The 15,485-nt window shown below is 38.2% G+C and overlaps 1 protein-coding gene across 1 annotated transcript; it reads left to right on the top strand.

The window, feature by feature from the left end:
- Positions 1–12,289: 12,289 nt before the first annotated feature.
- On the top strand, positions 12,290–13,120 carry LOC144646959 (uncharacterized). Its single transcript, XM_078506716.1, has 3 exons — positions 12,290–12,480; positions 12,570–12,641; positions 13,045–13,120. Exons 1-3 carry the CDS (start codon positions 12,290–12,292, stop codon positions 13,118–13,120), a joined length of 339 nt encoding a protein of 112 aa, XP_078362842.1.
- The last annotated feature ends 2,365 nt before the right edge of the window (positions 13,121–15,485 follow it).

Here is a 15,485-nt window from a genome sequence, read left to right as displayed (position 1 = left end):
GGGCTTTTAGGTTATGAAGGCGCGGTTCAGTTTTTTAGGCGATGACGTCGCCTATATGCCAGGGAACGATGGAAGATTCGGGTGAAGGTTACTTAGTTAATAATTAATCGAACCAGAGAGGATTGGTAACTAAGCACTAGAAGCATTGTTTATTTTTCGTTCCGCCATGTTTGATTGTGTTTCGCAGCAGTCTGCAAAGAGCATCGGCAAAACACGTTTAATTTCTAGCAGTTGGACTGAGATTTCGGGTCAGGAAAGACCATACATCGGATAAATTTGACCTCACTTACGGTACTTGAGTTTTTAATACGCGATAACTAACTCAAGCTTGAATTTGAGAAGTGGAGAAGGCCGTTTAGAAGTGTCGTAACTTTGTGAGTGTAACTGAGTGCGCCAACCGATAGCAGTTTCTTGATCAGATTGCATTTGAAAAGGTGAGCTATCTAAAATCTTTGTTTGATTGAGCGTGCATTTTTATCGATAATATTTGAGCTTATTTATTTGCCTTTCTCCAACACGACTCGCCATCTTGAGTTGTGGCGAGTACAAGTAAGAATTTTCTGTTACTTCTTCTGCTATAGCATCAGCTGTTGAACAGAGGTTTCAGGCCTGTAGTGAGTGCCGTACTTTATCAGGTAGCGGATAAATCTGAGTTCGCACGAGTCATGCAGTACGTCAGTCCTGAAGTATTCGAAATTATTGTCTACACCATCGACGATACTTATAAGTTAAGTTTCGTAACTTTTAATTCCATAGAAGCCTGTACCAAACTGGAAGGTCAATCGATTGCAGTTCCTTGAAAAAGATTGAGAAGGTGGACTATCTGAAGTCCTTGTTTTGCTTGAACATGCACTGATAATATTTGCTTCAAATTAAGTGCTGTTAATTTGATGCAGACTAATTTACACGATGCCTTCTGTGACCCTTACACACGAAAATGTCACACAATCTTCTGACATGTATCGCCTGTGTATCGGCTCGCCAATGGTATGGAAATTAATCCTAGGCCTTTGTGTTTGACGAAGGTCAGTACTTTTACTTATTGCATCACATTGTATGCATGTAATGTATTTGCAAAATTGTTTTGTGATTTAAGCAAAATAAAAAATAAAAAAATGAAATACACAAAAGTTGAATTTAATTGCTCTGCGATTGCTCTGCATGTTAGAACTGGCTTGCCACTGTATCACCTTTAGTTCTTGGACTCCACTTGTACTTTAGTTATGTATTACCTCCAAATGACAACAATATTTTGGACTTAGAAAAAGCTTGCATTACAAAATTTTGTAACAAACGCCCTTTTCCTATTTTATAGCAAATGAGTCAGTCTCAGTCTCAACTTAAATCACACTTCAATCAACAATAATCAATGTCGGTGTAAAATTACTTGGATATATTTTGGGCTCACATTTTCACTCACAACAATAGACCTTTTCAGCTTTGTATGTAAAAATTGCCTATTACTAATCACATGATGCTTCCTAAAGAACTTCCTTTTATCTATCTGAATATCATGAATTTGTTTAAATTTGAAAGAAGAAATTTTCAAGGGTAACATCACATATAGGTCTGAAATGGGACAACAAACATACAAAGCTCAGAAGGTCTATTGTTAGTCCTCCGACTGGGCTTGATTTAAACTTACTGACTTGCTTTACTGGAAAGTCATCGCCTTAGCATGCATTGCATGCCGGTTATTGTAATATAGTAGGCCTGAACTGTCACACAATGGCCATCAGTCTGAGTTAGATTTGTTCTGTTTGGTTATATAATTTACTAGGTTGGAAGCACTTGCGCAGGGGCCAATTGTTTCCTATTCTTGAGAATAACTTTAAATATTAGCAAACTTTGACAGTTCATGTAGGTCATAATTAGTTTATCAAACCATGTGCGCAGGGGCCACCTGGTTAAACATGGAAACAATGTTTAGTTTTTGTGATATAGTAGGGTTGAACTGTCATGCAATGGCCAACATTCTGAGATATACTTGTTGTGTGGCTATAGAGTTTACTAGGTTGGAGCCCTTTATGCAGGGGTGAATTGTTTCCTATTCTTGAGAATAACTTTTAATATCAGGAGAATTTGTCAGATCATAAAGTTCATAATAATTTAGTTTATCAAACTACTGTCAGTAGGGGCCACTTGGTAACACCCGTAACAATTTTCAGTGGTTGCAATGTCGCAGTGGTGAACTGTCGTGTAAGGGCCAACAGTCTGAGCTACATATTTTGTGTTTGGTTACAGAAGTTACTGTAAGGTGGAAGCATTTGCGCAGGGGCCAACTGTTTCCTCTCCTTATGAATAACGTTTAATTTTAGCAAAATTTGACAAAATAATAATTTTGTGGATCTCACCATGTAAACAAGGGCCACTCAGTTAAACATGTCATCAGGTTTTAAGGGGTTGAGTGATTACCAGAGAGAAAGAATTAGTTATAGGAAGGACAAATGTTTCCTAACCTCGAGAGTAACTTTTATTTGGAGCTGCTTGATTCTTGTCTAACCAATTAATTTGTGGATCAAATTGTGCGAGCAAAAGATGTAGTTAGTTCCAAGTTGACGTGCATGGGCTGTAAGTCCTGGATTCATGGTTAAACATCTACTTGTAGTAAAGAGATTGGTAGAATTCGGGCAGGGGCTAATTGTTTTCTGACCTTAAGAATAACTCAAATATTTGGGCTACATTCAATAACTTATCAAAATTTATGTTCAACCTGAATTCAAGTTAAGACCTGTCAAACATTACTTGATACTTATGATTGATCATTTGTTCATATAAGTGGGACAGCACAATTGAGCAGGGGCTAAATGGTGGTGGACCACTTATATTTTTATACCTTAAGCAAATTCCCTAGTTGGCATTACTCACTCATATTGCGATAATTCCAGTCCTCCTTCCCCCCTTTTTGGGGTGGGCGAGCACACTTGTACTGGTATAAAGTAATTAATATTTATTACAATTTAGCATAAGTTAATGCCCTGTAGGATGGGCTAGAGCTTGAGCCTTGGTTCCTACCCAGATTTCCTGACCAATTTTTCCCTACGGGGTTTTTTGTGGCAGGTTTTTTCTGGCCTCCGTTTACTTACTAGTTATCTAGTTTGTATTTGCTCAGCTCTACTGAGGTCAATCTTCAAAGTACAGATGTAAAAAGGGCTTAGTTGACAACCAATTATATTATAATGGTATATCACACTTGCGCAGGGGCCAAGTGTCATGGACAGACTCTCTTGTTACAATTTACAAAACTACCTATCGGTGCAACTGGCCATGTGTACAGTGCACTTGGGCCGCTTCACAGTCATGGTTGTCTTAAGAGTGTGCTTTCAGGTTCATGTACCTTAGTTAGATACATGTTAGTTATTTAGCGTACTAGGTATAATAATAATAATAATAATAATAATAATAACAACTTTATTTAATGAGGGTTACACATTACAGTTAAAAACTGAAAAACCTGTGGCCCTCCCCTAGAATAAAAGTTAATACTACTACAAATATATTATCAATAAAAAATGAAAACAGATAAAATAGATAAGAACTAGATAAAAATACAAACAGTAATTTGGGTGTGACAGTATAAAAATTTAAAAATTATGACATGGGAAAGCTATCTAAGTCGGCATAACCTTCCTTAATAAAATTACTATAATTATGTTTAAAGGCCTTAATGCTAGTGCTAGTTCTAATATATATAGGCAAAGAGTTCCAACATTTAGTGGCTGAAACAAGAAAAGTTCTTCCACCTTCCGTTTCACGGTTATACCGAGGACAGCGTAAAGTAATATCACCATAGCGCGAGGTTCTGGTGGACATGTCATTGACACTTACAAGTCTGTTCCTTAAATACTCTGGGCATTGTCCATTTAGGCATTTGTAAATTAAGCATAGCTTATTAACAGTGATTTCATGATAAAAGGGCAACCAGTCTAGTCTCTTAAATAAAGTTACAGTACGTTCATCTCTTGTTTTAACGCCTAGGATAACACGGGCAGCCCTTTTCTGGAGACGAAAAATTCTTCTTATGTTACTTTTAGATGTTGAACTCCAGACTGCTCCGCCGTACAGAAATATAGGCTTAATAGTTGCATTGTAGAAGAGTATGCGCTCGTTTAGAGGAAGATAATGTCTGATTGACCTAAGAACACCTAAACGCTTTGCTAGTTTCTTACATAAGTGTTCGACATGTTCATTGAAACTTAGGTCTTGATCAACATGGACTCCAAGAAGCTTGTGGCTTGTGGTATTGTCTAAGGCTTCCCCGCTGCTAGTACAGACTTTCATCTCGTCGACACCGGTACTACCGATCTTAGTGCGTAGCCTACTCCCAGTTACAAACATAGACTTCGTCTTCTCGATATTTAGTTTGAAACGGTTATTTCTAGTCCAGTCCTCAAGCTCACGGGTGCTCTCACAGAGCCTGGAGCATAGACCAGAAGTATCAGTGTATGGCGAGGATGAGCTCATAGTTGTATCATCCGCAAAGATGTCGACTGTGGTTGGTTGTGACACTCCCTCGGAAAGATCGTTTATGAATACCAGGAAGAGTAGTGGAGAGAGTACGGATCCCTGTGGTACACCATGTGTGAGAGCCTGGGACGAAGACTGTGCACTACCGCGGATGACCGTGCGCTGCCTGCGATTTTGAAGGAACGAGCGCATAAGGGCCAGGCTGCATTCATCCAGACCATAGATACGCAGCTTTTCAAACAGGATGTCGTGGTTAACAAGATCGAAAGCCTTTTAAAAGTCAGCCAGAACCAAGCCGTTAATGCGGTTGTCATCGAGATTGAACAGCATACCGTCGATGATGTTGATTAGAGCTGTCTCCGTTGAGTGGTGTTTCCTGAAGGCGGATTGCAGTTGATATAGAAGGTTGTTTTCCCTGAGAAAGGCATACAGAGAGTTGTGCAAGTGTCTTTCAAAGATTTTTGAGAGGACGGGAAGAACCGAAATCGGTCTGTAGTTATTCTTGTCAGTCTTACTATTTCCTTTATGTAAGGGTATCACCTTGGCCTCTTTCCAAGCAGTTGGGAATGTTCCACTAGCAATGCAAGTGTTTATAAGTTTGGCAAGTGATGGTGCTATTGCAGGCGCTGCAATCTTCAGTAACCGAGCACTCACACCGTCCACGCCAGTTGCTTTACCTGACGGAATAGCCTCTATCAACCGGAGGGTCTGACTTGGGGTTGTAGGAGGAAATGCTAACTTAGAAACAGGAACTTTGCGATCATTGACAAAAGCTCGCAGCATTGTTGGAGCAAACTGCCCCACAGTTTTGTCAGCGAGTTTCTCCGCTAAACTCGTGAAGTGCTTATTGAATACCTCGGCTATTTCAGTTTCATCACGTATTTGAATGGACCCGTTCTCCTCTAAATAAGGCACACCCCCAGGGTTTTTCTGGCCAGATAGATCCTTGAGCACGGACCAGATCTTTTTTGAGTCTCCACGGTTTTCTCTGAAAGATTCATAGAAGAAGTTTTTCTTGCCTGTTCTAATAGCCTCCGTGACTTTGTTTTTTGTGCGCTTCAAAGCTAACCAATCATCGTGGGAGTTAGAGCGTTTGGCTTTTTTGAGTAGACGGTCGCGTTCTTTCATCAATTTTAGAATTCCGGGTGATAACCATTTTGGCTTTGTATCGTACCTGACACGTTTTTGTTTCAGCGGCACGTTTGCATTTACTGCTTCGTTGAAGAGACAATACCAAGCGTTTACAATGTCATCAATTTCATCAAAGAGAAAGGCAATATCCCATGGGGTCTCCTCAAGTGTTTTAATAAACTTTGCATGGTCCAGTGATTTGAGATTTCGATAGGTGATATACTTGTGTTCCTTTGTATTGGCTGGAGAACAATGTTTGTACAAGCGAACAGCCAGAACTGGAAGGTGATCTGAAATGCAAATTTCAGAACATTTGATGTTTACAATCCGTTCAGGTTTGTTGCTCCATATGTGATCCAGACAAGAATTACTGATGGGGCGTGTAACAAAAGACACAACTTGGACAAATTTAGAATCTTTCAAATCCTTGGTCAGGCGATGTCTATTAAAATCTTTTTTGGAATAATCCAAATTAAAGTCTCCTGTCAAGATTGTTTCCATATTCAACAGATAAGCACGCTCGATGTTATCGGCGAGTTTACGGTCATAGTCAGCCTTGACGCTCGGGGGACGATAAACCCCGGCCATTAGAAGAGGTCTTTTGGATTTAAACGGAAAGACTTCCAGCCAAAGGACTTCTAGATCAGGCTCCTCCAGGTCGGTACGATGTTTGATGTTAAGATCGGTGTTTGTATAAATTGCGATACCACCGCCCTTGCCAGTTTGTCGGTCCTTTCGATGTAAATCAAAGCCAGGAATATTATATAGTTGCTCTGGTGTATTACTTGAAAAAAACGTTTCGGTAATCACCAAAATGTCAAGGTTTTTCCGATTTTCCGGGCTTAGCAGGCGCATTTTGATCTCTTCGAACTTGGTCTTTGTTAGGTAGTTGACATTTCATTGTCCAAAACGAAGGCCTTTAGCGGGAAGTTTAAACGTGTCCACATTTTCCGTAATCGTAGTTGGCGGGCCTGGGTTTGCTGAAACATCTCCGCAGGCAAGTAAACACATAGAGATGTTCAGCTCCGCAATAAGAGCTAACTTAAGGTACTTGAGTAGAGCTCTCAGTTTCTTGGTTTTTGGAACCGTCGCCATCTTGGTTTTCACCGAGGTCTTTGAGTTTGGGACGAATACCTCGTAGTTAGCGATAGACGTCACTTTGCCAGCGTATAGAGCAACTATTTGGCTTCTAGGAATACTTTCGGCCGTGTTGTCTAGGTCAGGAAGGTGGAAAGACTTCAGAATAAAAATAGAAATGAGAAAAGTAGCGAGCTCCCTAAAAGCATGACCGGCGGCCATCTTGAAATGCACGGGTCACCTTTGTATGTACAGCAAATGACAAGCCAAAAATAATTAGTGTTCACCTCTATACTTATAATTTACTTAGTATGGATTACAGTCTCACCTAAACTTCCCACTGGTTGTAACCTACCATTGCCATTCAGGTTGCTTATAGGTCTAAACTCTAAGTTGTGCTTGTTGTGGTATTGGGTTAATTTGTCCTAAATGCTACAGTGATCATGAGAATTTCCAGTGGCCATATTCTTTACTGTTATATGCTAGTGAGAATTATGTTCTCTTCTTTACTTTCACATTGTCAGTGGGTTGTGTCTGTTGCTTTGGCTTCGGGTGGGGTGCCCGCTCACTCGTACCTCATGGCGGGCTGTGGCGGGTTCTCCCTCACCTTTGCTGGGATAATACTTTAAGGTTTCCATAATTTAAGCTTTCAATCCTTGATATAAAAAATAAACGGCCACACCCGTGGCCAAAATCTGCCAAATGGTAGTCTTGTCTTTTATTATCCCAGCAAACAGAGCTTTGCCAAAGCAACACATACATACTTGTTTATATGCATGACATCTAATCTAGGAGGAACAGGATACATAAAAGCTTAAATGCCAGCTTCTCATCATAGGAAGTTCTGCATCACAACTGATGGCGTATAACAGCAGGCGATTGGCGATTGTAACTAGCTGCTGATTCGTCAAAATCATTTTTGTTTTAAAAGTCCACAGCCTAACTGGCGATTACTAAGTTTTACCTCACGAGAGAGAGCTTGCACAGAATGCTGCCTCTTTAATACTACATTAAATGACTTTAATGCAAAATATAAAATTAATTCTCAGAATTTTCGGCAAATTAAGGTCGTTGTGCCATGGCAAGGCACGCAAGAATGTAGGCCGCATACCTTCCACCTTAACTCATCTGATAGTTTGCTTAACATACAAACCATCTCACCAATATTTGGAGCCAACTTAATAACACTTTATTGAATCATAAAGGGAAGGATAAATCGTAGCCTCAAAAACTAGTACCCGCTTTCTTGTTTCCGCCACAACTTCGCGGAGACGCGAAACAAGAGGCGACAAAATAGCATGTCGCTTTTGAACGCTAAATGACATGATTGAAAAAAAAAACATGGTTTCGTGATTGTAGCAAGCCTGCCTGGTTTAAATAATGACATTCAAAAATAAAAAGGTTTCTCAGTGAACAATACAATACATGAAGTGGAATAAAATGTAAAATGTAAAATATGTGCACTGGTTATAATTATATTAATAAAAAATAAAAGAAATAAGAAAAAAATTAATTTCGAAACTCGCTGAGAAGCTTTGTCTTCAGAGTTTTCTTAAAATTTGCATGACTCCCGCATTTTATCGACTCTCTAAAGAGTTCCATAGCTTTACTATTCTGTAATAAAAAGACCTCTGGCCAGCAGTGGTTTTGCACAGGGGAATATTCAGTTGTTGTGAAAAAATGAACTGAACTGAACTGAATACTATGTTTACCCTCGGATTTCTAGAGTAGCTTTAATCAGCTAATGTCTCTGAGCACTCCCACCCCAACCTAGACAGTACATCAGGTAAAGAACATCTAACCATTCGCAGAGGTCATTTCAAAGGCAGCACGTTCAACTCAGGCCCTTATCCGAGAATTAATACTAGAATATCTGAACCATTTGCAGAGGTCATTGCAAAGGCAGCAACTTCTCCTCATTTATTTTAAGACCCTGAGACCTCCCGCACAACAGTCTAGCGATCTTAAAACTTAAAGGAAGTCAACTCCATGGTTAAGACTACCGTTACGATACTAAATGCTAAACTGAAGATAACAATAAAATTTCCTTTTCTTTGTCCTTCCATTATTTATCTGAGATAAGCTGGGAACGACAAATATTCTAAGGACAACTGGTTCGGTCTTTATCTCGTAGTCACAGAGAAATCATCAGGTGACAGGAGATGTGCACACGATAAATGTGACACGCCGTAAAAGATTAGAAGTATAACAATTTTTTTCTCAGAATATTTCTCATCCCAAAGTGGTTTCCTGATGCTTAATAAAAAAAAAAAACGAAGCTATGAAAGCCGTGAAACATTGGTTTCTTAAATGTGCAAACATTTGTAACGGTAAAGAAGTAAGAGTAATATTGTACCGTGTTATAACTAAAGTAAGTAATGTATCGAAGTAACTAGAGTTAGTATTGTATCTTGTGAGTAGACATGATAAGTATCGTATCGTATTGTGAGTAGAGGAAATATTGTATGTCTTTTTTTATAAAATGAGCTGAGTGGTATATTGTTGTAAGTAGTACATGCTGGTATTACAAGAAAATAGAAAAAAATAAAAATCAATGTGCAAACATCACGACTGACATGAAAGAAAAACTTGTTGTCCCGTGCAGGAATCCAAGCTGTGACTTCCTGGTTGCAAGTAAGTCTGGTGACCACTAAGCCATCAGAACAACCACGTCACAAAACCAACAGTGTGCGAACAGTGAAATAGTCCAAAGTTCAAACTTAAATAATGTCGTTTATTAGACATGACTGTTATAAGACATTTCAAGAAATTTCACTATTTACTTTGGTAACTTTAAGCCCTCCAGTGCAAGCAAAATTAGTGGAATGTAAAACTTCCGTTTTTCTTCTAAAAAGAAGTTTTCCTTTTTCCAGGTTAGCGGTTACGACAAATATCTAACAATTTCCGCAGCGTAATCAGATAGAGTGTGGTATCGATCCCCTTTACTTGCTTTTTTCAACGAGAAGAAACAATATGTGGCAAATTTACGCGGGTTTTTATATATTTTTAACTATAAGGTTAACTGAAGTCATTTACAAAACATGTTTGGAACGCAAAGTTTTAAAAAAAGATACAAAATCCACAATGCAATAAAACTAAAATAAAAATGTAAATGTAACTGTAACTGTTTCTAAAGGAATGACTAAAAACAATTAATTCATCAGTGTCAGTATCTTTGAGGATAATAATCTGTCTTAATAATCAATCAATTGCCTTTGATTTGTGTATAAATTCTTATTGCAACCAACTGAAGACTTCCGTTGAATAACACGGTCACCTTTTAAAACAATATGTTTTTTATATTTTTTATTCGGAAAATGAACTAGTGCTAACTGATAAAAGCTAAAATCAAAACGTAATTCCTCAAAGGCACTTCCTTTACAGGATTCATGATGATATCATTAATAATACAAACTTTTGAAGCAGTCAGCTTATTTTCTCTTTTTTTCGACTAAATACAGCAAAATCCATTTGCGTTATTCCCAGCCTAATTTTATTTGTTCTTTTCTACCTTCCCGTGTGAATCTTAAAGCCGGTTTACATGGTGCGATTTGGCCCAGATGTGATGGAAATATAAATGTGCAGTTAAAAATCCGCCCGATTTTTAAAAATTTGTTGCGGTGCCCCAGATTTTAGAAATCTGGCCTGTTTTCATTAGCGGAATTTTAAAAAGGGCAAAGAAAATCAGGCCGACGGTTCGTAGCGTATAAATTTTGCTTGGAACAAATCGGGACGTCAAATCGTAGCGTGTAAACTAGCCTTTAGTCATGTTTATTTTTTTTTCATAGTTTTTATATATTTTTAAAATATATCTCGGTGTTTACTTCCATACATAATGTCAAAGTGGGTCTTGTTCAACTTGTTATCAAACCCAATGCATTTGTTTCGAATTAAATAAAGATAAACAAGAGTTGGATATTCACGTGATAATAAAAAAATAAGTACAACGCTGAACGGACTATTATTGCAAAGATTTTAATGGTCTTCATAAGATCATTTGTCTGATTATGACAATGCGCCGTTCAACAAATATATCATCATGCTACCAGTCTGGTTTCCGATCTTTTAGCACTCTACCGAATATGAATATGATACAAATCCGTTAAAAACAATGACACCACAAAGCGGCTATATCGCATACTGGGTAATGTTCCTAAATTAATCCCCTTATAAAATCCCTTTCGCTCCAACTTGTATTTTGTTTTAACGAGAAATATCACATGGCAGTTTCGAACAACTCCAGAGTACAGAGTTTTCAAAATAGAAAATCCTTTTGAGATTAGAGTTAGAGCACACTTTCGATCCTTTTTTAAGCATAAGTCTTAATTTCCGCCTCTATTAATAAACATAGGGCTGAAGCTTTGCTTTTCTTAGCTATATTCTGGAAAAGTCCGTTTCATCCGGACTGAATTGGTCACAGGTTCGGTGGTCACAGTGTGCCACTGTCGAGACCGCTTGATTCGTACTCACTCTTAGTTTATGCGAAATCTTCCAATACATGATGGAAATGAAGGTAAAAATTCAATTTTATTACGAAAAAATGAATAATATTCATTGTTCATTTACAGATATTTATTTACACCGACCAGCCATTGCCTTTGCAATGTGTTAGCATCTTGCACTTGCCTTTTACATTGTATGCTGCCATTGTTTGAAAAACAAGGTGATTTTGCCGAAAAAACGTAGAAATTGCCTTCGTTTTGACAATTTTCCTTTGATGTAAGTAGAACCGTTTTTTTTCACTCAATGGGTACTGTAAGCCGAAGAAACGTGAACAAAATTTATATTATGGCGAGAAGATTTCGCTGGATCTCGTTCAAGCTGGGAAAAAAGAGGAATACCTAAAGGTGCATACTTCCAACCAATCTCGCATGATTTTCTCTACGCACGCTTATTATTTTTTTACTGCACTGAATTTTGGAATCTGTCAAGACAATTCTGAAATTGAAACAGCTATGGACAGAAAGCTATGGACAGTATTCCTTCCGTAGGTTCTTCAGCCAATACGCCCAGCTACCAGGAGATCCAAAAAGGAATTTGTTAAAAACTTAGTTTACAGAATAACCGCATTCTCTTAACTTCCACATTTTTGGGGTGAATCTTATTAATAGAGCGCGTCTTATTCACGACAATGATACCATTCAGCACCCGGGCGCCAATTAACTTGTGGTGGCTCAACGAGGGCGATTATTTAGTCCGGGGACGCCTTTTAGGCATGTAAGGTACTTGTTCCTTTCTATGCAATTGCGACATAAATATCGGAATGTGGTAAAGCATTAAAAACAGTTGCTCAATCACTAGCGAATCTTCCAATTCAGCTGCTGGATATCTCAGACCCACACGAGCTATTCTGGTTTTATGTCAAGTTGAACATGCGGGAAGTTGATAACACTTTCCGCTAATGAATAATACTGACAACTTATTTAATGCCTCTGAAGGGCGATAGATGCAATGCGGATGGTAATTTAGGTAAGATTTCGAGTGCTGGTCGTGACATAGCCAACATTATTTAAGAGAACAGCATTTCAAATTTCACAGCAAAAAACTAAACCTCCTAAAGGAATAAGAATTTATTCGTCTTATTCAAGGTTTTTTTTTCTTGCAGCGAATAGCAATGGGTCAAGTGGCGATGTGTTGCTTTCTCATACAAGTCACCTCGATCCTGTGGCTAGCGGTAACATGTGAAGGAGTTTGTCTAAACAAGTGCAAATGTGTTCCTTTTGATCGAAACAAGACGCGGATCAAAGTTAAATGTAACGCTACTGGATACATACCGCCTGGGATCCCATCAAACACAGTGTTGTTGTAAGTTTTATTGTGGTGTTTTCCTAAAATTGTTAAAATTTTGCGATATTGTCACTTTCTTACGTCAGTTTGTCTTTCTCCCTCGTCAGAGACCTTTCGGGATGTTCTTTGAATTCAATTTCAGAAGACTCGTTTAGACATCTTAGTTTATTGAAGAAACTGTAAGTAGAACGTAAAAAAATCGTATATTTTACCATGTCTCTAATTTTATACTTGAACTTCCTATGCTTTCTGCCCTACTTTACTATGAATCAAACATAGCGTATTGCAAATTCTATCATATTACGTACGCAACGTATTAGATTAATAATTTGTTTTCGCTGATAAAAAACTGGGACGTGTAAGTGGCTCATAGATAACTGGAAGTAAAAGTGCTTACGTTAATCCGAGCCCAGGCGATGGAAATGTTAACTTTCCAATTGTCCTAAACCGTCTGTGCACCAGGCTATGTTAACGCAGCGTAATTTAACCTTCTTCTTTAGAACATAATGATCACAGAAAGTGCCAAAATTCTTAAATGTTATTTATTTGTGTTAACCTATTTTTGTACAAATTCTCTTCTAGAAACCTTTCAGGGAACTTGCTGAAGTTTATTCCCCAAAACACCTTTCGGAATCTGACGTCACTAAAGATAATGTAAGGAAATTTTCATGTATTCCCTCGTCGCGTTCTGTCGCCAAAGATCCTTCAAACGCGTGTAAACCTTATAAACGTTATTCAGTCTTTTCTCTTCAATATAAATTAGCTGCAGTAAGCATGATGAACAAGGCTATCACTCCCTCAAAATGCCGACAACTCCTTGGTGGATTTAGGGGAATTCGCGCGCTGGTCATTGATAGAAAGACCCAGAAAACCCCAATGAGTTGTTGTGTACTTAGTGTATGATAGACTTGTTTATCATGATTAAATACAATAGGCGGAAATGCTAGCTGTCCTCAGGACCGTTTTCCCTTCAAAGTGTGAGAGGCGGGAAAAAGTTAGGGAAGAGCGCTCTGGGGACAAGGTTGTATTGGAAGATATATTAACATCAAGCTTCAGTAGATTATTAACTTGAAGTAATCACGTTTGATATTTTCTCGTCTCAGAGACCTTGACGAAAACCTCCTTAATAAAGGGTTTTATCTCCCGGAAGACGTGGAAAAAATGTGAGTTACAATTTCAATAATTACTAAGGAGTATATTTAGAAATTATTTAAAACTAGCTATTGTATATTGAAATTCCTCAGTGAGTTTTTATTGGTTAACAGGCCATGGCATACGAGCATACCATGGACCAAAAATATGGTAGGTGTACAGGTTAGCGAGAACAGCTTGGAAGCTCAAATATAGCAATTCTTTGGGTGTTTTTAATAAAACAATAATTCCACTCGCGCTTGTTGGATATTTAACAACTGAAGAGCTCCGGAGAAGAACGGCCCCTGGAATTTCTGGCTAAGTCGAACATTATCAAAACAGCTCCAAATTGCGCATGCAGGTTTGTTTACGTGTGCTAAACACTGTCCTCTGTTCCATTTCGCTGGTCTTTCGTTCGTTTTCGAAAAATAACATATGCCAAAAAAAAATTTTGTAGCTTACATTGTCCACAGTAATCCAGCACTAGACATTTTTCCACGCATCGCGTGTGCAAATCTTGCCTCGAGAAACTTTCTTAGATATTTTTTTTTTTTTTTTTTTTTTTTTTTTTTTTTTTTTTTTTTTTTTTTTTTTTTCTTTTTTTTTTTTTTCCCTTTTTTATAACCTCAAAAAGACAAAAAAAAAAAAAAGGGGGAAATTTTTTTTTTTTTTTTTTCCCCCCAATTTTTTTTTTTTTTTTTTTTATTTTAAAAATTTCCCTAAATTTTTTATTTTTTTTTTTTTGGTTTTTTTTTTTAATTTTTAAAAAAGGCAAAAAAGGGATGCAAACCTAAAAGGAAAAGGTTTATCAACGTGATAAGGAAATAACTTCAACATGCGCAGTAGTCCGGGATGTAAAAACAGCGTTTACAAAGCAACTTTGCTGACCGCCATTAATTTGCTCCCAGGCGGTAGCGCGAGGGACTGGGACTCGCTATTCTATTGTGACGTCTAAGTCACATGTTAGGGTTTCAAGTACACAGAGAACAAAAATGGCGCATTTCTTGAGAAAATAAACTACTGGTTCGTTTGAGTGCAAGTGCGTCCACTTGGTGGTTGAAGGACATCATTAAGTCTGAAAACCCGTAACTCTCACAGCATTTCTCGAAGAAATGAGAGATGTTCGGCCTTTGTTTTGTACAATAGTGCTTTTAAGCGCTCAAGAGAAAGTTGTCTAACAAAGGCCGGCGGAGCCAAGTGGTAAATAAAGTCTAAAAACACAGATCTCTTGTCGGGAACTATGTCAGCGTGAGATTTGCAGTGTCCCCTTGGGTGCTGCAGCGACAAAGTTGCCGAGAAGCGAACTGGTTTCAGACCTTAAAAAATTCTTTAGATGTTTTGCAGGGCACTTTCCCTTCGCAAAATGTTTTCTGTGCCTCATTAAATATTCATCACTCTATCTATCGATTCGTGAGAACGAAAACCTCAGAAGTTTATCTTGTTTTCGCGGGATTTTGTAGATGTGTGATGATTTAAGGAGTGGAGATAGAAGTGAGAGCAAGCCGGCGGCACTTAACTGAAAGCAAAACTAGTATAAAGTGGCAACACCAGCAAACGTATTTAATCAATCAGTCTATCACCCAACAAACAGTCTTTATTTCACTTTCACTTCAAATTACAGCTAACGGTAACATATTAAAATAGTCTTGCCCGAAACAACAAAAAGCAGCTAACCGCAAGCAGACTGCAGTGAAAGCTAGCCGCCAGAAAACTGGCGTGAAAGGTTACTGCACGAAAAGCGCGATTTAAGTGTTAAGGCTGACTCTGATCCTAAACTTAGCTTGAAACGCTAACCCTAACCCTATCCCTTATCCTTGGATATAGCGTTTTAACCCTAAATTTGAAATGAAACCCTAGCGTCAAACCTTAACCCTAACCCTTGGGGTTAGGGT

This window comes from Oculina patagonica, chromosome 1, assembly GCF_052425735.1.
Source record: "Oculina patagonica isolate OP01 chromosome 1, crgOcupat, whole genome shotgun sequence".
Lineage (NCBI taxonomy): Eukaryota > Metazoa > Cnidaria > Anthozoa > Scleractinia > Oculinidae > Oculina > Oculina patagonica.
The sequence above is the reverse complement of the archived record's forward strand: the minus strand, read 5'-3'. Positions and strand labels throughout refer to the sequence as shown.

Bases quoted from the DNA above. Each gene is read 5' to 3' on its own strand.
- LOC144646959 (XM_078506716.1), top strand. From the start codon at position 12,290: ATGGGTCAAGTGGCGATGTGTTGCTTTCTCATACAAGTCACCTCGATC. The intron at 12,481-12,569 runs GTAAGTTTTATT...CTCCCTCGTCAG, and splicing joins CCATCAAACACAGTGTTGTT to AGACCTTTCGGGATGTTCTT. The intron at 12,642-13,044 runs GTAAGTAGAACG...ATTCTCTTCTAG, and splicing joins CTTAGTTTATTGAAGAAACT to AAACCTTTCAGGGAACTTGC.